The following is a 25,949-nucleotide window of genomic DNA, read 5'->3' as shown; positions in this document are numbered from 1 at the left end:
AAGCGTCCTTGCCCACTCCTCCGGCCGGTCCTGGCAGTATGTTCTAAGAAACCTACCCACATCCTGGTTTACACGTTCCACCTGCCCATTACTCTCCGGGTGGTAACCCGAGGTGAGGCTCACCGAGACCCCCCAACCGCTCCATAAAGGCCCTCCAGACTCTGGAGGTAAATTGGGGACCTCGATCAGACACAATATCCTCGGGTACCCCGTAGGTGCCCGAACACATGGGTGAATAGGGCCTCGGCAGTTTGCAGGGCGGTAGGAAGGCCCGGCATGGGGAGCAAACGACAGGCCTTAGAAAACCGGTCCACAACGACCAGTATAGTGGTATTCCCTGTGAAGGAGGAAGGTCAGTAATGAAATCCACCGAGAGGTGGGACCATGGTCGTTGTGGCACGGGCAGGGGTAGTAACTACCCCCTAGGCAGATGTCTAGGCGCCTTACACTGGGCGCACACCGAGCAGGAGGAAACATAAACCCTCACATCCCTTGCCAACGTGGGCCACCAGTACTTGGCACTAAGACAGTGCACTGTCCGGCCGATACCCGGATGTCCAGAGGAGGGTGACGTGTGAGCCCAATAGATCAATCGATCCCGAACCTCGAGCGGACGTACTTCCGACCCTCCGGGCACTGTGGTGGACTAGGGTCGGTGCGTGCTGCTCGCCTTTCGAGTTCAGCATCGACCTCCCACACTACCGGTGCCACCAGACACGACTCCGGCAGTATGGGAGTGGGCTCCACGGACCTCTCCTCCGTGTCATACCCGCCGAGACAGCGCATCTGCCTTACCGTTCTGTGACCCAGGGATGTACGTGATCTTAAATGTAAACCTGGTCAAGAACATATTCCATCTTGCCTGGCGAGGGTTCAGCCTCCTCGCTGCCCGGATGTACTCCAGGTTACGGTGGTCCGTCAAAATGAGGAAAGGGTGTTGAGCCCCCTCAAGCCAGTGCCTCCACACCTTTAGGGCCTGTACCACGGCTAACAGCTCCCTGTCCCCTACATCATAGTTCCGCTCCGACGGACTGAGCTTCTTAGAATAAAAGCACAGGGGCGGAGTTTAGGTGGCGCGCCAGACCGTTGTGAGCCACGGCTCCTGGACCGGCCTCTGACGCGTCCACCTCTACCTGGAACGGCAAAGAAGGATCCGGATGCGCCAGCACCGGGGCCGAGGTAAACAGGTCCTTCAGCCTCCCAAACGCCCTGTCCGCCTCGGCCGACCACTGCAGACGCTTACGGACCCCCCTTCAAAAGAGACGTGATGGGAGCTGCCACCTGTCCAAAACCCCGGATAAACCTCCGGTAGTAATTTCGCAAACCCCAAAAACTGCTGCACCTCCTTCACAGTGGTTGGTGTTTCGCCAATTACGCACGGCCGACACCCGGTCTACCTCCATCTTCACCCCTGACGCAGACAACTGATACCCCAAAAGGGAGACCGACTCCTGGAAAAACAGACACTTCTCTGCCTTAACATACAGGTCGTGCTCCACCAGCCTCCAGCAACACTCTGCGCACCAGGGCCACATGCTCGACCACGGGTAGGCGAGTACACGAGAATGTCATCTATGTACACAACCACCCCCTGCCCCTGCATGTCCCTGAAGATCTCATCCACGAATGATTGGAAAACTGACGGAGCGTTCATCAACCCGTATGGCATGACCAGATACTCGTAATGGCCCGAGGTGGTACTAAAGGCTGTCTTCCATTCATCGCCCTCCCCTGACGCACGCAAGTTGTCGCGCTCCTGAGATCTAATTTAGTGAAGAAACGCGCCCCATGCAATGACTCAGTCATGGTCGCAATCAAGCGGAGTGGATAACTGTACTTCACCGTAATCTGATTGAGACCACGGTAATCGATGCACGGGCGCAAACCACCATCCTTTTCTTCACAAAAAAGAAACTCGAGGACGCAGGGGAAGTGGAAGGCTGTATGTATCCTTGTCTCAGAGATTCCTCTATGTAAGTCTCCATAGCTTTCTTCTCCTCTTGAGACAGAGGATACACATGGCTCCGTGGGAGCGCAGCTCCTGCCTGGAGGTCTATCGCACAATCTCCCTGCCTATGGGGCGGCAACCGCGTCGCCCTCGACTTATTAAACGCAATAGCCAAATCCCCATACTCAGGGGGAACGTGCAATCGCGGGCACCTGGTTTGGACTCTCCACCGAGGTAGCCCCTACGGAAACGCCTAAACATCTACCCACACACTGGGCAGACCACTCCATCAGAGCCCTCTCCTGCCACGAAATAGATGGGTTATGGGTACTCAACCAGGGCATGCCCAGCACCACCGGATACGCAGGGAGAGTCAATCAGAAATAGCTGAATCATCTCCTGATGACCCCCCTGCGCACACATCCTAAGTGGCGCAGTGACCTCCTGATCAAGCCTGCACCCAACGGACGGCTATCTAGGGCATGAACGGGGAAAGGGACATCAACAGGAAGAAGGGGAATCCCTAAAGCTAAACAAAACTTCTTATCAATAAATTCCCAGCCGCGCCTGAATCTACCAAGCGCCTTATGCTGGGAATGAGGTGCTACCTGTGGAAAACGCACAGGTATACAGAAATGTGCAACAGAGAGCTCTGGGTGAGTGGGGCGCCTACTCACCTGGAGGGAATCCCCAGTGCGGGACCTGTCGCCATCACCTGGATCGCCATCCCCAGCACCTAGCCGCGGTGTGTCCTCCCCGACCACAGTTGGTGCAGGGGGATGGACCCCTAGTGCCCGACCCCTCCTCTCTCTGAGCGCCAGCGCCCCGAGCTCCATGGGGCACGGCTCGGAGGCGCTGGAGGGTGAAATGGACGGACCCCCTCGGGACGTCCGCGGGTAGCTAGCAGGTTATCCAGCCTGATGGACATAGTCACCAACTGGTCGAACGTGAGGCTGGTGTCCCTACAGGCCAGCTCCCGACGGACGTCCTCTCGTAGACTACATCTGTAGTGATCGACGAGGCCCGATCATTCCACCCTGCATCTGCCGCTAGAGTACAGAATTCGAGGCGAACTCCTGAGCACTCCTCCTCCCCCCTGCCGGAGGAAGACCAGACGCTCCCCCCGCCGCTTTCCCCTCCGGGGGACGGTCAAACACTGCCTTGAAGCGGCGGGAGAACTCGTCGTAAGTTATGGTGTCCGTCGATCCTCCTCCACTCCCGCGTTGGCCCCATTCCAACGCCCTTCCCCGGACAGGCAGGAGATCAGGGCGGACACGCTCATGTCCCGAGGGCGCCGGGTGCACGGTGGCCAGGTACAGCTCCACCTGGAGAAGAAACCTGGCACCCGGCCGCGGTCCCATCGTAAGCCCTCGGGAGCGAGAGTCGGACTCCTCGGGGTTCCGGGTGCGGGAATAGGCTGACTGGCCGATGGTGCTGGCACGGAGGGTGGCGGTGGAGGCGCCCCCAGCCTCGGATGGTGGTGATCACCTCCTGCAGCGCGGTCCCCATCTGCAGGATCTGGTCAGCTTGTTCCCGGACCCTGTCCTCCAGCGTCGCCTGGGCTGCTGCGGCTCCTGCTGATTCCATTGTAGGTGTGTTATTCTGTCAAACGCGTGCTGTAGGTGGGTGCAGTGGTGGAATCAAACGCAGGACACCGACGGATAGTCCAACAGACTTTAGTAATCGCCCAACACGGGAATAGGACAACTCTTGCCCGAAGGCGAAATACGCACGTAGGCGCACAAAACAAAAGCGCACAAAACAGGTGCGTAATACTCCAACGCAGTGGAGGGAAGCTCAACCGAGCGAAATACAAGAATGAAGCCCTACACACGACTGACCAAAATCAATAACACACAACACCTGACAAACACAACGAGAACTAAATAGGACACTAATGACACTAAATGATAACAGGTGTGACAACAATCAGACAAAAGCAAACGAACATGAAACATACAACGGTGGCAGCTATTATTCGGAGACAACGAACGCGAAGCCTGCCCGAACAAGGGAGAGAGGCAGCCTCGGCCGAAACCGTGACAACTATGGAGAAGTCACTATTAACTATAGGACCTTACTATAGAGAAGTCAATATTATCTATAGGACCTTACTATAGAGAAGTCAATATTATCTATAGGACCTTACTATAGAGAAGTCAATATTAACTATAGGACCTTACTATAGAGAAGTCAATATTAACTATAGGACCTTACTATAGAGAAGTCAATATTAACTATAGGACCTTACTATAGAGAAGTCAATATTAACTATAGGACCTTAGTATAGAGAAGTCAATATTAACTATAGGACCTTACTATAGAGAAGTCAATATTAACTATAGGACCTTACTATAGAGAAGTCAATATTAACTATAGGACCTTAGTATAGAGAAGTCAATATTAACTATATGACCTTACTATGGAGAAGTCAATATTAACTGTATCTGGTCTTCCCTTATACACCCTGGACCAATCAGGTTGACCTCTGTCATACACCCTGGACCAATCAGAGAGGTTGACCTCTGTCATACACCCCATACCTTGACCTCTGTCATAGAGATAGATCAGACAGGTTGACCTCTGTCATAGAGATAGATCAGACAGGTTGACCTCTGTCATAGAGATAGATCAGACAGGTTGGCCTCTGTCATACAGATAGATCAGACAGGTTGACCTCTGTCATACAGATAGATCAGACAGGTTGGCCTCTGTCATAGAGATAGATCAGACAGGTTGACCTCTGTCATAGAGATAGATCAGACAGGTTGGCCTCTGTCATAGAGATAGATCAGACAGGTTGGCCTCTGTCATAGAGATAGATCAGACAGGTTGGCAGTAGCAGGCCCTGGGTTTACTTCTAGTTTCAGTTGACTGGTGCCTGGTGCTAGACCCCTGAGGTTGGCTGGATGACAGAAGCATAAAGACCCCTGCCATTGGGGGTTGTAGCCCGAGGCCCTTCAGCAATTATCCCCTATGGTCTGGAGCTAAAGCCCTCTGATGCTGCTCTGTAGGGTCTCTAGGGGATAAGAGGGTTAGGAGGGTTAGGAGAGGTAACAGTCTGATGCTGCTCTGTAGGGTCTCTAGGGGATAGGAGGGTTAGGAGGGTTAGGAGAGGTAACAGTCTGATGCTGCTCTGTAGGGTCTCTAGGGGATAGGAGGGTTAGGAGGGTTAGGAGAGGTAACAGTCTGATGCTGCTCTGTAGGGTCTCTAGGGGATAGGAGGGTTAGGAGGGTTAGGAGAGGTAACAGTCTGATGCTGCTCTGTAGGGTCTCTAGGGGATAGGAGGGTTAGGAGGGTTAGGAGAGGTAACAGTCTGATGCTGCTCTGTAGGGTCTCTAGGGGATAGGAGGGTTAGGAGGGTTAGGAGAGGTAACAGTCTGATGCTGCTCTGTAGGGTCTCTAGGGGATAGGAGGGTTAGGAGGGTTAGGAGAGGTAACAGTCTGATGCTGCTCTGTAGGGTCTCTAGGGGATAGGAGGGTTAGGAGGGTTAGGAGAGGTAACAGTCTGATGCTGCTCTGTAGGGTCTCTAGGGGATAGGAGGGTTAGGAGGGTTAGGAGAGGTAACAGTCTGATGCTGCTCTGTAGGGTCTCTAGGGGATAGGAGGGTTAGGAGGGTTAGGAGAGGTAACAGTCTGATGCTGCTCTGTAGGGTCTCTAGGGGATAGGAGGGTTAGGAGGGTTAGGAGAGGTAACAGTCTGATGCTGCTCTGTAGGGTCTCTAGGGGATAGGAGGGTTAGGAGGGTTAGGAGAGGTAACAGTCTGATGCTCCTCTGTAGGGTCTCTAAGGGATAGGAGGGTTAGGAGGGTTAGGAGAGGTAACAGTCTGATGCTGCTCTGTAGGGTCTCTAGGGATAGGAGGGTTATGAGGGTTAGGAGAGGTAACAGTCTGATGCTGCTCTGTAGGGTCTCTAGGGGATAGGAGGGTTAGGAGGGTTAGGAGAGGTAACAGTCTGATGCTGCTCTGTAGGGTCTCTAGGGGATAGGAGGGTTAGGAGGGTTAGGAGAGGTAACAGTCTGATGCTGCTCTGTAGGGTCTCTAGGGGATAGGAGGGTTAGGAGGGTTAGGAGAGGTAACAGTCTGATGCTGCTCTGTAGGGTCTCTAGGGGATAGGAGGGTTAGGAGAGGTAACAGTCTGATGCTGCTCTGTAGGGTCTCTAGGGGATAGGAGGGTTAGGAGGGTTAGGAGAGGTAACAGTCTGCTGCTGCTCTGTATGGTCTCTAGGGGATAGGAGGGTTAGGAGGGTTAGGAGAGGTAACAGTCTGATGCTGCTCTGTAGGGTCTCTAGGGGATAGGAGGGTTAGGAGGGTTAGGAGAGGTAACAGTCTGATGCTGCTCTGTAGGGTCTCTAGGGGATAGGAGGGTTAGGAGGGTTAGGAGAGGTAACAGTCTGATGCTGCTCTGTAGGGTCTCTAGGGGATAGGAGGGTTAGGGAGGGTCAGGAGAGGTAACAGTCTGATGCTGCTCTGTAGGGTCTCTAGGGGATAGGAGGGTTAGGAGGGTTAGGAGAGGTAACAGTCTGATGCTGCTCTGTAGGGTCTCTAGGGGATAGGAGGGTTAGGAGGGTTAGGAGGGTTAGGAGGGTTAGGAGGTTAGGAGGGTTAGGAGAGGTAACAGTCTGATGCTGCTCTGTAGGGTCTCTAGTGGATAGGAGGATTAGGAGGGTTAGGAGAGGTGACAGTCTGATGCTGCTCTGTAGGGTCTCTCGGGGATAGGAGGGTTAGGAGGGTTAGGAGAGGTAACAGTCTGATGCTGCTCTGTATGGTCTCTCGGGGATAGGAGGGTTAGGAGGGTTAGGAGAGGTAACAGTCTGATGCTGCTCTGTAGGGTCTCTCGGGGATAGGAGGGTTAGGAGGGTTAGGAGAGGTAACAGTCTGATGCTGCTCTGTAGGGTCTCTAGGGGATAGGAGGGTTAGGAGGGTTAGGAGAGGTAACAGTCTGATGCTGCTCTGTAGGGTCTCTAGGGGATAGGAGGGTTAGGAGGGTTAGGAGAGGTAACAGTCTGATGCTGCTCTGTAGGGTCTCTAGGGGATAGGAGGGTTAGGAGGGTTAGGAGGGTTAGGAGGTTAGGAGGGTTAGGAGAGGTAACAGTCTGATGCTGCTCTGTAGGGTCTCTAGTGGATAGGAGGGTTAGGAGGGTTAGGATAGGTAACAGTCTGATGCTGCTCTGTAGGGTCTCTAGGGGATAGGAGGGTTAGGAGGGTTAGGAGAGGTAACAGTCTGATGCTGCTCTGTAGGGTCTCTAGGGGATAGGAGGGTTAGGAGGGTTAGGAGAGGTAACAGTCTGATGCTGCTCTGTAGGGTCTCTAGGGGATAGGAGGGTTAGGAGAGGTAACAGCCTGATGCTGCTCTGTATGGTCTCTAGGGGATAGGAGGGTTAGGAGGGTTGGGAGAGGGAACAGTCTGATGGCTCTAGTCATGGGTTGCACCTCCGTCACTCGGTCACGTCGTTGCCATGCTTTTCAACGTTCTACAGATGCCGCAGCATATTGATGTCTGACTGATGATTAATGCACAGTCTTTCTGAACGGCGGCTAATGACTGTTTCTACACATTTACACTATAGTGGCCTGGAAATATGATGACATTGCTAAAGTAGACAAATAATTAGTAGAAAATAACTTTGCCATCATTATGATGTCGTCAAGTTTACTTTAGATAGATGCCATGAGCTAGCAACGTTTGACAGAAATAGTTAGCAATGCTAACGTTAGCTAGCTACATTGTTGGTGATATCCCCTCAGTCTTCTTTGCTAGCCAGCTAAAGTTATATTGCATCTAAAGTCAATCTGGTGACATCACAATGATGACAAAAGGTTTTCCTACTCACCATTTACCTCCTTCTGAAATGTCATGGTGTTTCCAAGCCACAGTAACGCACAATGGAACAAATCTTCATCAGCACCACTTGGGACTGCATTGAGTAGAATGCTCAGCCGGGCATCAGCCCTAATAAGAACGTTCAAAACAATATTGTGACAGAACGTGCAACCCATGAATAGTCAGGAGACCAGCAGTGGATATTAGTTTCTGTATCCTTCAGTGAGATTGGATAGCTTCACTTAGCTACTGCATGACAGATCTAGATTTTATATTAGTAGCGTGTATGGTGGAAAATGATCATGTGTGGAATGGACTGTGTATGACTGCTGTTTCGTCTAGATTACAAGCCACAGTAACGCACTTTAGACTAAATCTTCATCATTACCCATTGAGACTCAGCTGATTATCAGTCCTAAAATGACAATTCAAAACAATATTCTGACGAAACATGCAACCCATGAATAGGGTCCCTAGGCAATATAATCAAATAGAATAGAACACTAGAATATAATAGAATTGTCATTATCCCTAAATGTTCAACTGAAATGTATCTTCACTGCCTGTGACAGTACCTAACCCCTGCCGTTTCCCCCGCTATACAGTTAGCGGTGAGCTCCCGTGGAGGTTCTATGACAGTACCTAACCCCTGCCGTTTCCCCCACTATGCAGTTAGCGGTGAGCTCCCGTGGAGGTTCTATGACAGTACCTAACCCCTGCCGTTTCCCCCACTATGCAGTTAGCGGTGAGCTCCCGTGGAGGTTCTATGACAGTACCTAACCCCTGCCGTTTCCCCCACTATGCAGTTAGCAGTGAGCTCCCGTGGAGGTTCTGTGACAGTACCTAACCCCTGCCGTTTCCCCCACTATGCAGTTAGCGGTGAGCTCCCGTGGAGGTTCTGTGACAGTACCTAACCCCTGCCGTTTCCCCCACTATACAGTTAGCGGTGAGCTCCCGTGGAGGTTCTATGACAGTACCTAACCCCTGCCGTTTCCCCCGCTATACAGTTAGCGGTGAGCTCCCGTGGAGGTTCTATGACAGTACCTAACCCCTGCCGTTTCCCCCGCTATACAGTTAGCGGTGAGCTCCCGTGGAGGTTCTATGACAGTACCTAACCCCTGCCGTTTCCCCCCACTATGCAGTTAGCGGTGAGCTCCCGTGGAGGTTCTATGACAGTACCTAACCCCCTGCCGTTTCCCCCGCTATACAGTTAGCGGTGAGCTCCCGTGGAGGTTCTGTGACAGTACCTAACCCCTGCCGTTTCCCCCACTATGCAGTTAGCGGTGAGCTCCCGTGGAGGTTCTATGACAGTACCTAACCCCTGCCGTTTCCCCCGCTATACAGTTAGCGGTGAGCTCCCGTGGAGGTTCTATGACAGTACCTAACCCCTGCCGTTTCCCCCACTATGCAGTTAGCGGTGAGCTCCCGTGGAGGTTCTATGACAGTACCTAACCCCTGCCGTTTCCCCCACTATGCAGTTAGCGGTGAGCTCCCGTGGAGGTTCTGTGACAGTACCTAACCCCTGCCGTTTCCCCCACTATGCAGTTAGCGGTGAGCTCCCGTGGAGGTTCTATGACAGTACCTAACCCCTGCCGTTTCCCCCACTATGCAGTTAGCGGTGAGCTCCCGTGGAGGTTGGATCTATTTCAGTGCAGGAGACTTTTCTCACCTCTTCCCCTGCCAGCCGACGTTCTCTGTGTCATACATTCACACGTTCTAGACATTCTGACTCTCACTCGATGACCTGTTACGGTCAGATACAGGGTCAATGTGACACTCCCACACTCCCCACTGGGCACACACTGGTTGAATCGATGTTGTTTCCACGTCATTTCAGTGAAATTACGTTGAAGCGACGTGGATTATATGTTGAATTGACATCTGGGCCCAGTTGGGTCATGTTGGAACACGTACAGTACCAGTCAAAAGTTTGGACGCACCTCCTCATTCAAGGGTTTGTCTTTATTTATTTTTTAAATGTTTTACATTGTAGAATAATAGTGAAGACATCAAAACTATGAAATAACACATATGGAATCATGTAGTAACCAAAATATATTTTACGTTTGAGATTCTTCAAAGTAGCCACCGTTTGCCAGAAATAACTGTGTTTTACAGTACAGAACACCTCTATCCAGCCTGTTTATGATCAAACCGGAGAAAGAGCTCCACCTGTAGGCCAGCCAGCAGAGTGCAGCCAGTCAGCCAGACAGTTAGCAGCAGGGTCTGTGTCCAAACCCCCTCCTTTATCAGTCAGTCACCAGTCAGTCAGCCAGTCAGCCAGTCAGCCAGTCAGCTAGTCAGCTAGTCAGCCAGTCAACCAGTCTGTCAGCCAGTCAGTCAGCCAGTCAACCAGTCAGTCAGCCAGTCAGCTAGTCAGCCAGTCACCAGTCAGTCAGCCAGTCAACCAGTCAGCCAGTCAGTCAGTCAGCCAGTCAGTCAGCCAGTCAGTCAGTCAACCAGTCAACCAGTCAGTCAGTCAGCCAGTCAGCCAGTCAACCAGTCAGTCAGCCAGTCAGCCAGTCAGTCAGTCAGCCAGTCAGCCAGTCAACCAGTCAGCCAGTCAACCAGTCAGCCAGTCAGCCAGTCAGTCAGTCAGCCAGTCAGCCAGTCAGCCAGTCAACCAGTCAGTCAGTCAGCCAGTCAGCTAGTCAGCCAGTCAACCAGTCTGTCAGTCAGTCAGCCAGTCAGCCAGTCACCAGTCAGTCAGCCAGTCAACCAGTCAGCCAGCCAGTCAGCCAGTCAGCCAGTCAGTAACAGCCAGTTACAGGGTCTGTCTCTGTCCAAACACCCTCCTCTTCTATCAGCCAGTCGGCAGGTCATCCATCTACTTACTGCACTGAAACTCCAACTCATTATGAGACTCATTGATCAAACATTGTCCTGGTTGATGATGATGATGATGATGATACTGTCTATTCTATTGCTCTTCCTCCTCTTGTTGTCTCTCTTTCTTTGTCTATCTGTCTCTAGCTCTCTTTCGCTCTCTCAATTCAATTTCAATTCAATTTCAATTTCAATTCAAGGGGCTTTATTGGCATGGGAAACATATGTTTACATTGCCAAAGCAAACTAAACCCTCTCTCTCTCCCTCTCTCTCCATCTCCTCTTGGGTACCCACATAGTTGAAAAATAAAGGACCAGTTTTGGAGTTTAGTGACCTTGCTGTGTAGGCGTTTCAAATTAGTGCTTGTGTCAGGGAGTGGGAGGGTGGTTGGACTACCAGAGGTGACAGACGGGGAACATGGACCGTCCCTCTCCTGGAGTGGATACCCACGCAGAGCAGACAGGCACATGGCGTTGTGTCTCAAATACATCACCCTACGTAGCCCTGTGGTCAGAACCAGTGCGCTATACAGGGAATGGGTTGCTATTTGAGAAGCAGCTGTGGTCTCCCACCCGGACTACCAGTCTGACCGACCGACACCCCCCAGGCGGGTGGAAACAGGTCAGAGAAAGGCTAGGTGGCTGCTCCTGAGAAACTCCTAGCTTGATCAGTTTGTTTGAATCATGGCTGTACGGTGTATTTATTCAAATTAGTTATTCTGTTTATTGAAAGCTTGACCTTGTTTCACCTTTTTAGCCAGCTTGAACCTGCATTAGTTTGTTTCCGGTTAAATGTAATTTTTATTGCGGTGTGGGCTGATTTGCAGAGTTCATAGTTCAGTTCCATTTCATACAAGACATTCTGAGACTTTATTCTCTCTTGTGACAGAGGGAGAACAGGTCTTCATACTAACAGTATCTAAATCCCCCTGTACCCCAGAATCACTACAACCCCCTCTAGAGAGCTGCTGGGTGAGCAGGTGAGGCTGTGAGCAGTGTGATTTAATTCACACAGACTGCCTTCCCCCTCGCCACAGGGGTGCTTGTTCATACACACACACACACACACACACACACACACACACTCACTCTGCCCTCACACCACCTCCGTCAGCAACTCTGAGCCCTGCTCTGATCAAGGTCACCATGGCAACCATCTCCACGTTGCTCAGAGTGTGTTTGTGTCTGTGCGTAAGTCTGGCACCTCTGCCCTCCCTTCTTTAAAGCGTGGGGGGGGGGGGGAGCTGGGCTGTCTCTCTTTCTCTCCCTCTCTATTTCTCACCTCTGCCCTCCCTTCTTTAAAGTGTGAGCCCCCTCTGGTGGCAAGGGGTTGTGGGGGCTGGCTCTCTCTCTCTCTCGCTCTCTCTCTCTCCCTCTCTCTGTCTCTCTCTCTCTCTGTCTCTCTCTCTCTCTCTGTCTCTCTCTCTCTCTCTCATCTCTGTCTCTCTCTCTCTCTCTCTCTCTCTCTCTCTCTCTCAATTCAATTCAATTCAATTCAATAGACTTTATTGACATGGCAAGTAAAATTACTTACATTGTCAAAGTATAGATATAACAAAAATGGTGGGACCAACAGCAATAATAATAATAGTAGTAGTGGAAATGGGATTACCATTAACAGCAACTACAACAACAATATTAATGAGAATAACAATACATTAAAGCAATAGTAGTCGACCAATCTCAACATGACCGTCGAAGGAGGAGGACCAAGGCGCAGCGTTGAATGCAAACATACTTATATTTATTTAAATGTTTACACGAACAAAACAACAAAAACGATACGTGCCGTCCAAAAGTGCGAACACAAACCTACACAGGAAACACGGAACAAGATCCCACAAACACTGAGGGAAAACAGACTGTTTAAATATGGTTCCCAATCAGAGACAACCAGTAACAGCTGACACTCGTTGCCTCTGATTGGGAACCACTCTGGCCAACATAGAAATACAAGACCTAGAATGGAAAACAAAGAGCACAAAACATAGACTCTACACACCCTGGCTCAACATAAAAGAGTCCCTAGAGCCAGGGCGTGACACTTTGATTTTTTGTGGTGTCTTTCCAATAGGTGATATATTTTTATTTTTCCTTTGTGATGATTTGGTTGGGCCAGATTTTCTGAGTGCTGTCCTGAGGCTCTATGAGGTTGGTTTTGGTTAGTGAACTGAGCCTCAGAACCAGCTGGCTGAGGGGACTCTTCTCTTGTTTCATCTCTTGACATAGTAAAGCTGTGTGATGTAATGTTTTGGGGTCACTTGTTTTTAGATGGTTGTAAAATTTGATGGCTCTTTTTTCTATTCGAATAAGGAGGGGGTATTGGCCCAATTCTGCTCTACATGCGTTATTTGGAGTTTTTCTTTGCACTTGCAATACAGTCTTGCAAAACTCTGCATGCAGTATTTCGATTGGATGTTTGTCCCATTTGGTAAATTCAGTATTAGAGAGCGGACCCCATACTTCTCTGCCATATAGAGCAATTGGTTCTATAACTGATTGGAAATTTTTGAGCCATATTCTAATTGGAATTTCGATTTTAATATTCCTTTTAATGGCATAGAATGCTCTTCTTGCTTTGTCTCTCAGCTCATTCACAGCCATGTGAAAGCTACCTGTGTTGCTGATATTTAGTCCTAGATATGTGTAATTTTTGGTGTGTTCTAATAGAACTGTGTCCAAATAGAATTTATATTTGTCATCCTGATTTCCTGACCTTTTTTGGAATATCATTATATTCATATTTTTTTTTATTAACGGTCAGGGCCCAGGTCTGACAGATCCTGTGCAGATGATCTAGATGCTGCTGTAACCCCTCCTTAGTGGGAGACAGCAGCACCAGGTCATCTGCGTACAGCAGACACTTGATTTCAGTGTTGTGTAGGGTGAGACCAGGTGCTGCCGATTCTTCTAATGTTTTTGCCAATTCATTAATGTAGATGTTATATAGTGTTGGACTTATTGGGCAGCCCTGTTTCACCCCACGTCCCTGAGAGAAGAAGTCTGTTTGCTTGTTGCCAATTTTAATCGCACATTTGTTTTTAGTGTACATTGATTTAATAACATCATATGTTTTCCCTCCAATACCACTTTCTATTAGTTTGAAAAAAAAAAGACCTTCGTGCCAAATTGAATCAAATGCTTTCTTGAAGTCTACAAAACACGAGTAGATTTTGCCTTTGTTTTGGTTTACTTGTTTGTCAATTAGAGTGTGGAGGGGTGTAAATGTGGTCTGTTGTGCGATAATTTTTTACAAATCCAATCTGGCTTCTGCTTAGGACGTTGTGTTCATCAAGGAAATGATGTAGTCTGCTGTTTATGATACTGCAGAGAATTTTCCCCAAGTTGCTGTTAACGCAAATTCCTCTGTAATTATTTGGGTCAAATTTGTCTCCATTTTTATAAATTGGTGTGATCAGTCCTTGGTTCCAAATATCGGGGAAAATACCTGCAGTTAGAATAATGTTGAATAGTTTGAGTATAGCCAATTTGAATTTGTGGTCTGTATATTTGATCATTTCATTTAAAATACCATCAGCACCACAGGCCTTTTTGGGTTGGAGAGTGCAAAGTTTTTCCAATAATTATTGTTCTGTAATTGGGGTATCCACAGGATTCTGATAGTCTTTGACTGCTGATTCAAGGATTTGTAATTTTTCTTGTATATCTTGTTGTTCTGGGCTCTTTGTTATATTGCTGTAGAGGTTTGCAAAGTGATTTCTCCACATATCCCCATTTTGGATAGCCAATTCCTCATTATGAGGTTTGTTTAATTTATTCCAATTCTCCCAGAAGTGGTTTGATTCTATGGATTCCTCAATCACATCCAGCTGATTTCTAATGTGCTCTTCCTTTTTTGTTCTTAGGGTGTGTTTGTATTGCTTCAGTGTTTCCCCATATTGAAGGCGTATATTTTTGTTGTCTGGGTCTCTGTGTTTTGATTAGATGTATTTCTCAATTACTTCCTTAGATTTTTACAATCATTATCAAACCATTTTCCATTATCTATTATTTTTGGTTTGCTCGTATGTTTCTTTAGATTAGCCAAGGAGGCTAATTTGTCAAATATAAAGTTTATGTTCCAAACGGCCAAAGTACACCTTCATTGCTGTAGGATAATGTTAAGGCTAAAAAGTTGTCCAGGAGAGATTGTATTTTTTAGCTACTAATTGCTTTTTGGTAGATTTCTGTACTGTTTGCACTCCATCTATAGGTCTGTTTAGTACCATGTAATTTATTGGGCCGTGATGCTTCATGGTTGGGTTCTGCTCTTCTCAGATACACTGTGATTTTACTGTGGTCAGAGAGAGGTGTTAGTGGGCTGACTGTGAAGGCTCTGAGAGACTCTGGGTTGAGGTCTGTGATGAAGTAGTCTACAGTACTGCTGCCAAGAGAAGAGCTGGTAGGTGTACCTACCAAAAGAGTCCCCTCTTAGCTTACCATTGACTATGTACAGACCCAGTGTTCGACAGAGCTTCAGGAGCTGTACTCCATTTTTGTTTTTCACTTTGTCATAGTTGTTTCTGGGGGGGTATGTGGGGAGGGAAAGGTTGTTGCTTCCTGGTAGGTGTTTGTCCCCATGACTGTTAATAGTGTCTAGTTGTTCTGCTGTTCTAGCATTCAGGTCTCCACAGACCAGTACGTTGCCTTGGGTATGAAAGTGACTAATCTCCCCCTTTAGAATGGAGAAACTCTCTTCATTGAAGTAGGGTGACTCTGAGGGGGGAATGTATGTGGCACAGAGGAAGACGTTTTTATCTGTTAAGATAGCCTCCTTGTTGATTTTTAGCCAGCTAAAGAATTCTCCTGTTTTGATCAATTCGATTGAATTAGTTAGTTCAGATTTATACCATATTAGCATTCCCCCTGAGTCGCTGCCCTGTGTGATTCCTTTTAATTTGGTGGATGGTACGATTATCTCCCTATAACCTAGTGGACAGCCAGTGGAAACATCACCTCTGCACCATGTTTCCTGTAGTACTACAATACCAACATCATTAATTTATTTAAGGAAGTCTGGGTTTCTGCTCTTTAGCCCAAAAGCAGAGGACTTCAATCCTTGTAAATTCCAACATGCAACGTAAAAATATTTCATAACTGTTTTTTCTTTACCTTCAAAATGGGATAAACACTCACAATCCAACAAGAACTATTAAAATAGGATGTTTCAATTAAGTTAAACTCTTATTATACAAATGTGATTTGTTTATCATTTAAGATAGTATTTGTGTCATGCCACTTGGGTGGATGTAGTGTGAGGATGGTGGAGTTCTTGTGCTCATCTTACCATGACCCTCGGCCTATCACATGCGAGCATAGTAGATTCAGCATTTGTTTGATGTCACTCGTTTCGTTGGTGGGAGCTGGGCCAGTTGCTCCTCTCACAGCTTGTGCATAGCTCTGTCTGCCGGGCTGTGGCTCCTCCAGGTGTGGGTCTGCAGAGGGGGGAGGGGGGTGTTAGGCCTCGTCTGGGTGGGTCTGAAGCTGGGCTGGGGTGGTCTGTGCTGCGCTGGATGTGGTGGGCATTGAGGTTGGTGGTGCTGTGGCCGTGGCTGTGGGGTCCAGGGTGCTGGTCCGGGGTGTTGTCTCGGTGATCTCGGGTGGGTGGAGATTGCTCCGCTGTTCCTGGTTGGAGAGGTCGGGATGCGGTTTAAAGCGACGTCCTTGAGAGTCTTAGCAAGGATGGGGACTGTCTCCCTGTACAGGTGAACATGGTCATAGAGACAGTCCAGATCGAGGGTGGGATGGTGGGCCAGGTGTACATTGGGTCACAGGGCACAGTCCCGGGAGAGGCTGGCGTTTATTCTTTGGATTGTGGCAGGGTGGAAGTCCTTCCTCTGTAGAAGGGTTGACACCACGATCCTTGAGTTGGGGAAGATTGCGGAGGCCTTCTCAATCACTCCCCTTAGTAAAGTAGCCACCCTCTCCTGCTGAGCACGCAGGTCGTTGCTTCCGGTGTGTATGATTATGTGGCTTGGCGACCCGAGCTGGGCCTTATCAAGCAGCGCCATGGCACTCTGCGTTGTTGGACATCACACCTTTCTCGTTTTGTGTCTAGGGAAAAGTTTATTCTCCTGAACAAACTTCCCATTTGAGTCCATCAACAGGACAATCTCAGCCAGTGTTTCTTCTGGACTGGAGGGGGTAGAGTTGTGGCTGGTGGGTGTTGGAGCTGGGGTGTGGCTAGTTTGTGTCGGTGCCGCTGTCAGTGGGAGGCTGTTCTGTGGGCTGGGGGGGAGGCATGCAGCCGGCAGGGCTGGGGAGGCATGCAGCCGGCAGGGCTGGGGAGGCCTGGCTGGTTGAGGTGGGCTCCTCTGCTGTGTGAGGGCAGGTCATAAAGTGGTGATCTAGCTGCTCCTGCAGCCTGTCCTCTGTTCTCTTTCTCTCCTGCAGCTCCTCTCTTAGTGTGGTCAGCTCGTTATTACTGCTCTGCCTGTCTTTTTGGAGCTCTCTCACCACCTTTGTTAGATCAGCCAGCTCTCTCTTGAGTCTATCTCTCTCTTGCTGAACTTCTTTCAGCTGTTTTGCAAGGCTGCTGTCCTGCTCTGTCCGCACCTTGGTTAGGAGCTCCTCTAAGGTGTGATGTCTGGTTGCTGTTTGCTCACACTCTCCCTGAGCAGGACCACCTCCCCCTCCAGTTTCGTGAACTGATCCCTCAGCCATGGTGGTGAGGAGGGCCTGAGCCTCTCTCCCTCTCTGTCTCTCTCTCTCTCTCTCTCTCTCTCTCTCTCTCTCTCTCTCTCTCTCTCTCTCTCTGTCTCTCTCTCTCTATATCTATCTATCTATCTATCTATCTATCTATCTATCTCTCTCTCTCTCTCTCTCTCTCTCTCTCTCTCTCCTTCTCTCTCTCTCTCTCTCTGTCTCTCTCTCTCTATCTATCTATCTATCTATCTATCTATCTATCTATCTATCTATCTATCTCTCTCTCTCTCTCTCTCTGTCTCTCTATCTATCTATCTATCTATCTATCTATCTATCTATCTATCTATCTATCTATCTATCTATCTATCTATCTCTCTCTCTCTCTCTCTCTCTCTCTCTCTCTCTCTCTCTCTCTCATTGTCTCTCTTTCGCTCCCTCTATCATGTCTCTCTTTCTCTCTCTTTTTCTCTCTCTCTCTCGTTCTCTCTCTCTCTTTCTATCTCTTTCTCTCCCTCTATCCTGTCTCTCTCTCATAGTCCTCACAAGCTACATTTTGTGGATAAGCGTCGATCAAGAACAATTTTTCTAAGCAGAGTTACATCAAAGGAGGACAGATCTAAAACAGCTTGCTGCTGTTAGTCTTTTCTCTGTTCCTCTCATACAAACTGGGACTTGGTTTTGTCAGAAGCCTGTTGTCATCACTTTGTAGAGCCTGGAGGTGTAGTCTGGGAACAAGGCTGGGTGGCTGATTGCTATTGAAGTCCACGCTTCGTTTAGCTCTTTTATGTTTGAGTGGAGGACGATTTAGTTTAGTGTTGCGGCATGTAAGGCAGATGGCTCAATTATGGTCGTCAGTAGAGTACTTTCATTTTCCTTTTTCACTGTTTACTATATTCAGTCTCTTCCTCACTGCAGACACTATTTCCAGAAGCGTGCTGTTGTTGTGACGAACGCATATTAGCAGTGGGCAGCCGTCTTGTCGCCTCTGACCAACGTCATTTTCTATTGATTTCCCGACACTTCTACTTGTTGAATCGCTACCTTCGTCGACACCAGCAGGAGATTTACTGCTTGCGGCTGACGTTTGTGTTTGTCTGTTTGTGCGTTTAGTCATGTCAGAAACACACACTCATGATGCCACTCTGCCATTTCTTTTACCTAGTCCTATTTTCTAGCGGATATGGCCTCTCTCTCTCACCTCTCTGTCCATCATTTCATTAAACCAAGTCAAGTGAGAAATGAGGAAGCCACCGCTCGATATACCCCCTCCTCTCTCTTTTTCTCTCACGCTCTCTCGCTCTCTCTCTCTCTCTCTCTTTCTCTCTCTCACTCTCTCTCTCTCTCTCTCTCTCTGCCTCTCTCTCTCTCTCTCTCTCTCTCTCTCTCTCTCTCTCTCTCACTCTCTCTATCTCTCTCCTTCTCTATCTCTCTCCTTCTCCTTGTCTCTCTCTCTCCTCCTCTCTCTCTCTCTCTCTCTCTCTCTCTCTCTCTCTCTCTCTCTCTCTCTCTCTCTCTCTCTCTCTCTCTCTCTCTCTCTCTCTCTCTCTCTCTTTCTCTCTCTCTGTGCTGTGCTGTGGGCCCAATAAAGCCCAAGCTAATTATATCTGTAAGGGAAGATTTGTAATTTGATAGAGACGATGCTACAGTCACGGGAGACTACTCTCTCGTTTGCATTGTGTGTTGCATTATTGTATTGTAGTAACTCGGTTGCAAATAATATGATTGGGTTCCGACTGTAATATAATTATATTTGCTCCCATTACATTGAATCCATATTCCTTTTGGGGGGTATACAAAGTGTTGCTTACAATGACTAAAACTGAAAAGATTCAACTCTGCAGTGGATGATATGAACGCAAAAGGACCAATTTAAGAAAATATTTGGTCTCTGAAAGATGGCTGCCATGGATGAACCTACATTCAAATTTGAGGTAGTACCATTGTACCATAATACCACACACAGCCATTATGCAATGACTCTTGTTACTTTGTGCTTGCTGATTGAAATTCTGCTTGAGTCAATGAACCAGAGGCACTGTCCCGAACTCCCCACTAGGGGCTGCTAGTATCATAGCTGTCGGTGCAGGGAGCCTGGTACAGTGATGCTGCCCATTGCAGCACATTTGTCATTAGTGACATCCCAAATGGCACCGTATTACCTACATAGCATACTTTTGACAACAGCTCTGTATGAATAGGGTGCTATTTGGGATGCAGACATTGTAACATGTTAAGGAGTAGACTTCTGTTTATAACTAATGTGATCTCTTTAGGAGATTTTTCAAAGGACATGGACTCAACGCTAGTTACTGAATTCTAATCTCGCTCTCGCTCTCTCTCTCTCTATTGCTCTCCCTCTCTCTCTCTCTCTCTCTCTCTCTCCAACCTTCACCCTCTCTCTAGTGCTCTCTCTCTCTCTCTCTCTCTCTCTCTCTCTCTCTCTCTCTCTCTGTCTCTCTCTCCCTCTCTCTCTCTCCACCCTTCACCCTCTCTCTATTGCTCTCTCTCTCTCTCTCTCTCTCTCTCTCTCTCTCTCTCTCTCTCTCTCTCTCTCTCTCTCTCTCTCTCTCTCTCCCTCCCTCTCTCTCTCTCTCTCCCCAACCTTCACCCTCTCTCTAACCCTCCCCCTCTCTTTGTCCACTTATTTCACACTCAATATTCAGAGCCCCAGAGATAATATATTTTCAGCTTTCCCTTAATGAGATCAATTCCTCACAGTGTGTTGGAATAGGGTGCCATTTTGTGCTACCCATACCATTTGAATGAACCCAGTAGGTTAATGAGTACAGTAGTTCCCCATGCCTTTCACATCAGTGTCAATGACATGTACAGTATCATTTCCTTCAGGTACATCTATATCCACTGCTATTTGGACCAATTTCCCAGTACGCCCGGTCACCCATTACTTGTGTCAAAGCCTGTCAATGTCAAAAGAGGATAGATAGATGGGTATGTGTGTGTCTGGGGCGGGGTACTATATCTCCCATCTCATCTGTCTTCTGCTGGGTAATGGTAGTGATAGGAGACACACACACACTGGTTATCCTACGATCAATTATGTCTTTAATAACAGCCAGTAGATTATGTCGGCCACTTTAATTTATACCTCAGTCCCTGGGTTATGGATTCTCTCTCTCTCTCTTTCTTTCTCTCTCTCTCTCTTTCTCTCTCTCTCTGCCTCTCTCTCTCTCACTCTCTCTCTCTCTCTCTCTCTCTCTCTCTCTTCTCTCTCTCTCTCTTCAATCCTCTCTCCCCTCTCCTCTCTTCTCTCTCGCTCTCTCTCTTGCTCTCTCTCGCTCTCTTTTGCGCTCTCATTCTCTCTCTCTCTCTCTCTCTCTCTCTCTCTCTCTCTCTCTCTCTCTCTCTCTCTCTCTCTCTCTCTCTCTCTCTCTCCTCCCATGTCTCTTCCCTCTAGCAATTTCCTCTTAGAGGTTTTGTTGTTGCTGGTGAGACAAACCCTTTACAGAGAGTAGTAGCATGTGGATCTCCATATAGCCTAGTACTGGTCCCCTGGATTAGAGATCTATAGTCTAGTACTGGTCCCCTGGATTAGAGATCTATAGTCTAGTACTGGTCCCCTGGATTAGAGATCTATAGTCTAGTACTGGTCCCCTGGAGCAGAGATATATAGTCTAGTACTGGTCCCCTGGATTAAAGATCTATAGTTTAGTACTGGTCCCCTGGATTAGAGATCTATAGTCTAGTACTGGTCCCCTGGATTAGAGATCTATAGTCTAGTACTGGTCCCCTAGAGCAGAGATCTATAGCAGAGACCCTCCACCTCCTCTGGACATCGAAGGGGCCCCGGCGTACTCAGTCCGTTCCATCCTGGATTCGAGGCGTCGGGTGGGGGGCTTTCAGTACCTCGTGGAGTGGGAGGGGTACAGTCCGGAGGAACGGTGCTGGGTCCCGGTGAGGGAAATCCTCAATCCCTCCATGTTACGGGATTTCCACCATCGCCATCCGGCTCGCCCTGCTCCACGTCCTCCTGGCCGTCCCCGAGGCCGACTTCCGCCGAGGCTGCCTCCCTTCCTTGTTCGGGCAGGTTTCGGCGTTCGTCGTCACCGGCTTACTAGCTGCTGCCGATCCATTTATCATCACTCCACTTGTCTTGTCTAATTAATCACATACACACCTGGTCCTCATCCCCAATTAGTCATTGTATAAGTGTTCCCTCTGCTTCCTTGTCTGTGTGGGTGATTGTTTGTAGTGAGCTGTGTGTAGCTCGGTTGAGGTACCCTTACCTTGTTGTTGCCAGGGTAGTATTTTCCACTGTGCCTGAGTGTTGTTGTCGCATGCTTGCGCAACTGTTTATCAACGGAATAAACTCTTTGGATGCGTGTTACTCTCCTATAATAAATAATAATAATAATATGCCATTTAGCAGACACTTTTATCCAAAGCGACTTACAGTCATGTGCGCATACATTTTTACGTATGGGTGGTCCCGGGGATCGAACCCACTACCCTGGCGTTACAAGCGCTGTGCTCTACCAATTGAGCTACAGAGGACCTCCTGCGCCTGACTCCTTCTATCACATGCATCACATGAAGCTACACTTCATAGAGGCGATTTAACCTAAAGCGTTAACTGACATCAAATCCATAATTAAGAATGGTGCTTTTTAACACAGCCATTTGATATCCTTTCAAAGGCTAAATAAATGTGTGCATGGGATCATAATTGATATCTCCAAATGGTTATAGCGTTTTTTACAGTCTGGAATGAAGCCAAGTCATTTTTCAGCCCGCCGGAAAGACACAAATGTAAATGTGTGACTTTATTCAATTGAATGGAGAGCTGGACTCTGCTGGGTAATGGAGGGTGCAGAGAAAGAGCAGAGGGGAAAATGAGGAGTATTAATTGCATTTGGGTAGCCACACTTGGCTGCTCTAATGTGTGAATGTGACTCTCTCTCGCTTGTTTTTGCTTATCAGCACAGAGAGAGAGAGAGAGGGAGGGAGAGAGAGAGAGAGAGAGAGAGAGAGAGAGAGAGAGAGAGAGAGAGAGAGAGAGAGAGAGAGAGAGAGAGAGAGAGAGAGAGAGAGAGAGAGAGAGAGAGAGAGAGAGAGAGAGAGAGAGAGAGAGAGAGAGAGAGAGAGAGAGAGAGAGAGAGAGAAAACCAGAGGGTATATCTTAATAATAAACAGACAAACACAAACACACACCACCCCCCCCACCTCTCTTATCTCAATCTGACTGTACATCATGATAATGTGGAGTTGAGAACAGAACATCACGATAATGTGGAGTTGAGAACAGGACATAACATCATGATAATGTGGAGTTGAGAACAGAACAGAACATCATGATAATGTGGAGTTGAGAACAGAGCAGAACATCGTGATAATGTGGGTTTGAGAACAGAACATCATGATAATGTGGAGTTGAGAATAGGACAGTGCATCCACCACCTGGTTTAACAGAGCAGAACATCAGATACCCTAATGCTCTTCCTGTCTTTGGAGAGAGGAAGGGAAACAGTCCATTGATGGAAAACATACGGTATTTGTCTCTCGACTAACGCAAGGTAGCCTATCAGCAGCAAGCCCCCATAGTAGGGCTATACAGGTGTGAGTTTTAACCCCATCACCCTCCCTCCCTCATCATAGCACAGACGGTTAATCTCAGCATCAGTGAGACACCCCGCGATGAAACGAATGGTGACGGTGGTGGGAGGGCACGGTGCACGGTGCACGCACAGATTGGCCTCTTTTTACCTGAAGCTCTCATTAGTGGTTCGCGCGCACGCTTTTCAGTTCAATTCCACGCGTATATTTTTTTTATGCGAGAGAGGAAGATAAAAATATAGGATTTCAAGACGGAATTGAGGGGTGATGAAACGGAATACATCACGGTTCCTGCTGCAGGGTTAGATGCTTAATATCTGCCGTTACTGTGAGGTTACACTGCCAGGAGCAGCTCGTAAATAAGTGTGGGCTACCGTAACCGTTCTCCCGCTGGGACAAGCTCTCGGTCTCCTGCTATGTGCGGGGAATACAGAGACCCGTGCACTGAATCCGCTACACCACCTCCGGAGCCGTCGGACAAGCACCGTACCAGCGTGCGCACTGAGAGATGCTAGTATGATCGCTCTTTCTTTCAAATGTAGATGTCAAATACTGCGGAGAGTGAACAAAGGTACGGGCGAGCCGTGTGTTTTATACGTTATCTTTGAATTACTGTGCGTGCGTGTGTGTGTTCTGGTGGGTGCCTGCGTGCGCAATGAACCTACGAGTGCTAGTCGGAATGGAATAACATTAGAAGGAAACTGCTGACATTTAAAAAGGGAGAATTGTTTCTCGGTTCTCTTGGGTTGCTGTGACAGCGCCGGTGAAGTCGGTGTAGTGGAGGTGGAGAGGAGAGGAGAGGAGGGATGGGGGAAAGGAGGGGACATGACGAGAAGAAGAAAGCCGTTTCCCTGCACACCGTTTGTTTTGAAGTCCGCCGGCTGGGGAGACTGTCACTGTATGTTGCCTCCGGCTAAAGAGAGTGGAGTGGTGATTCTCCTAATGTGTGTGATGGACGATATGAATATGTTATGACAGTGTATAGGACTGGTGAATTGTAACCATGCAGTCCACTCCACTAGGGTTATGTTGGGACTGGTGGGTTATGTTATGACAGTAGGACGATAGGACTGGTGGGTTATGTTATGACAGTAGGACGATAGGACTGGTGGGTTATGTTATGACAGTAGGACGATAGGACTGGTGGGTTATGTTATGACAGTAGGACGATAGGACTGGTGGGTTATGTTATGACAGTAGGACGATAGGACTGGTGGGTTATGTTATGACAGTAGGACGATAGGACTGGTGGGTTATGTTATGACAGTAGGACGATAGGACTGGTGGGTTATGTTATGACAGTAGGACGATAGGACTGGTGGGTTATGTTATGACAGTAGGACGATAGGACTGGTGGGTTATGTTATGACAGTAGGACGATAGGACTGGTGGGTTATGTTATGACAGTAGGACGATAGGACTGGTGGGTTATGTTATGACAGTAGGACGATAGGACTGGTGGGTTATGTTATGACAGTAGGACGATAGGACTGGTGGGTTATGTTATGACAGTAGGACGATAGGACTGGTGGGTTATGTTATGACAGTAGGACGATAGGACTGGTGGGTTATGTTATGACAGTAGGACGATAGGACTGGTGGGTTATGTTATGACAGTAGGACGATAGGACTGGTGGGTTATGTTATGACAGTAGGACGATAGGACTGGTGGGTTATGTTATGACAGTAGGACGATAGGACTGGTGGGTTATGTTATGACAGTAGGACGATAGGACTGGTGGGTTATGTTATGACAGTAGGACGATAGGACTGGTGGGTTATGTTATGACATTTGAATTTGTTAGCTACTCTAGCCTTACGAACCGCATAGCATATCATTACAGCAGTTGCTTGTATGTACCGGTATGTTAGCTAGCTACCTAATGTAAGTTGGCTACTTAATACATCGAACTTGTCAGTATATTAACTATATGCTATCTAACTAACTACCCAACGTTTATTGACATTATTATTCACGTCATTCTTACCTTAGCTACTAAGTGGTATAGTCGTTGTACGTTCTCAATGGACATTGTTAATGAAGTCGTAAGATGTGTAGCTAGTAATTTGTTATGCTAACAAGCTAGCGAGAAGTTGCATAGCAACAGCATCAACTTCCAGTAGACAGGCAAAGCTCTAGTAGACTCAACTGAAAGTATACCGTTAGTTTACAGTATACTAAAATGAACTAATAGTATATAGTATGTAGTATATACTCATTAAGTATGTAGTATACAGTATGATAGTGACATCTGCCGATCTCTGTGACATCAGTCCTGTGTAGCTCAGTTGGTAGAGCATGGCGTTTGCGACGGCAGGGTTGTGGGTTCGATTCCCATGGGGGGCCAGTATGAAAATGTATGTGCTCACTAACTGTAAGTCTTTCAGGATAAGAGCCTCTGCTAAATGAAAAAAATGAAGAAATAAAAATGGCCGATGTAAAAAGAGCTTTATAATTACATTTGACTGATAGTATCGGTATTCGAACACAGTTACAGTGTGTGTATCAACCATCATGTTGTCTTGATATTACATTGGCTCTAGTGGAAACGTGGTCAGGGCAGTGGACTTACAGATACAGACTAGTGGATCAGATGTCCCCAGGGATTCCACTTTCACTGATGTCTTTAACCTAAATACTTCCTGAAAACACACACATCTAGATGGCTTTGTTCTTTGACATCCAGCTGGAGCTGTACTGTCCATAGGGTTAATATCACATCCTCCATACTGCTAGACCACTGGCTAAGTCACCCACGGGTTTAGATGACGTAAAATGCAATAATCCACACAGCTTTCAACTGTCTCTCAGACTGAGACCATCTGTTATATAGGAGCGTAGCTTCCCATACAACATCAACATCTCCATAGTTACTATAATAGGTCTTCTAAAAATGGTGATATTCATTTGGTGACTCAAATCTATCAAATTCCTTGTACATTAATTATTCAACCAGTCATGAATGATGTTAAAACTAATAGTGCACCCTCTATAACACAGGCCTATTTCCTCTTGGACTTCCATTTGCAGAATCTCAATGTACTGTATGCGTACACAGTTCCACACTATACATATATAATGCATTGCATCAGTGGGTGGCCTTTCTCTGTATCTCTGTAATGTTTTCCTCCAT

At 47.8% G+C, this 25,949-nt stretch overlaps 1 protein-coding gene across 8 annotated transcripts in view; it reads left to right on the top strand.

Moving 5' to 3' along the window:
• grip1 (glutamate receptor interacting protein 1) overlaps nt 1-25,949 on the top strand; it is a 451,333-nt gene that overhangs the window by 198,736 nt on the left and 226,648 nt on the right. The window contains exon 1 of one of the 8 annotated variants that reach the window (XM_045210585.1): nt 22,933-23,386. The exons of the other annotated variants lie outside the window; for them this stretch is intronic. Coding sequence (XP_045066520.1) covers nt 23,332-23,386 — 55 coding nt within the window. The 5' untranslated portion in view covers nt 22,933-23,331. Of the gene's footprint in view, nt 1-22,932; nt 23,387-25,949 lie in introns of those variants that run through there. 8 annotated transcript variants of the gene reach the window in all.

This window comes from Coregonus clupeaformis, chromosome 4 (genome assembly GCF_020615455.1).
Source record: "Coregonus clupeaformis isolate EN_2021a chromosome 4, ASM2061545v1, whole genome shotgun sequence".
Taxonomy (NCBI): Eukaryota; Metazoa; Chordata; class Actinopteri; order Salmoniformes; family Salmonidae; genus Coregonus; species Coregonus clupeaformis.
This window is presented reverse-complemented; position numbering and strand designations above follow the sequence as displayed.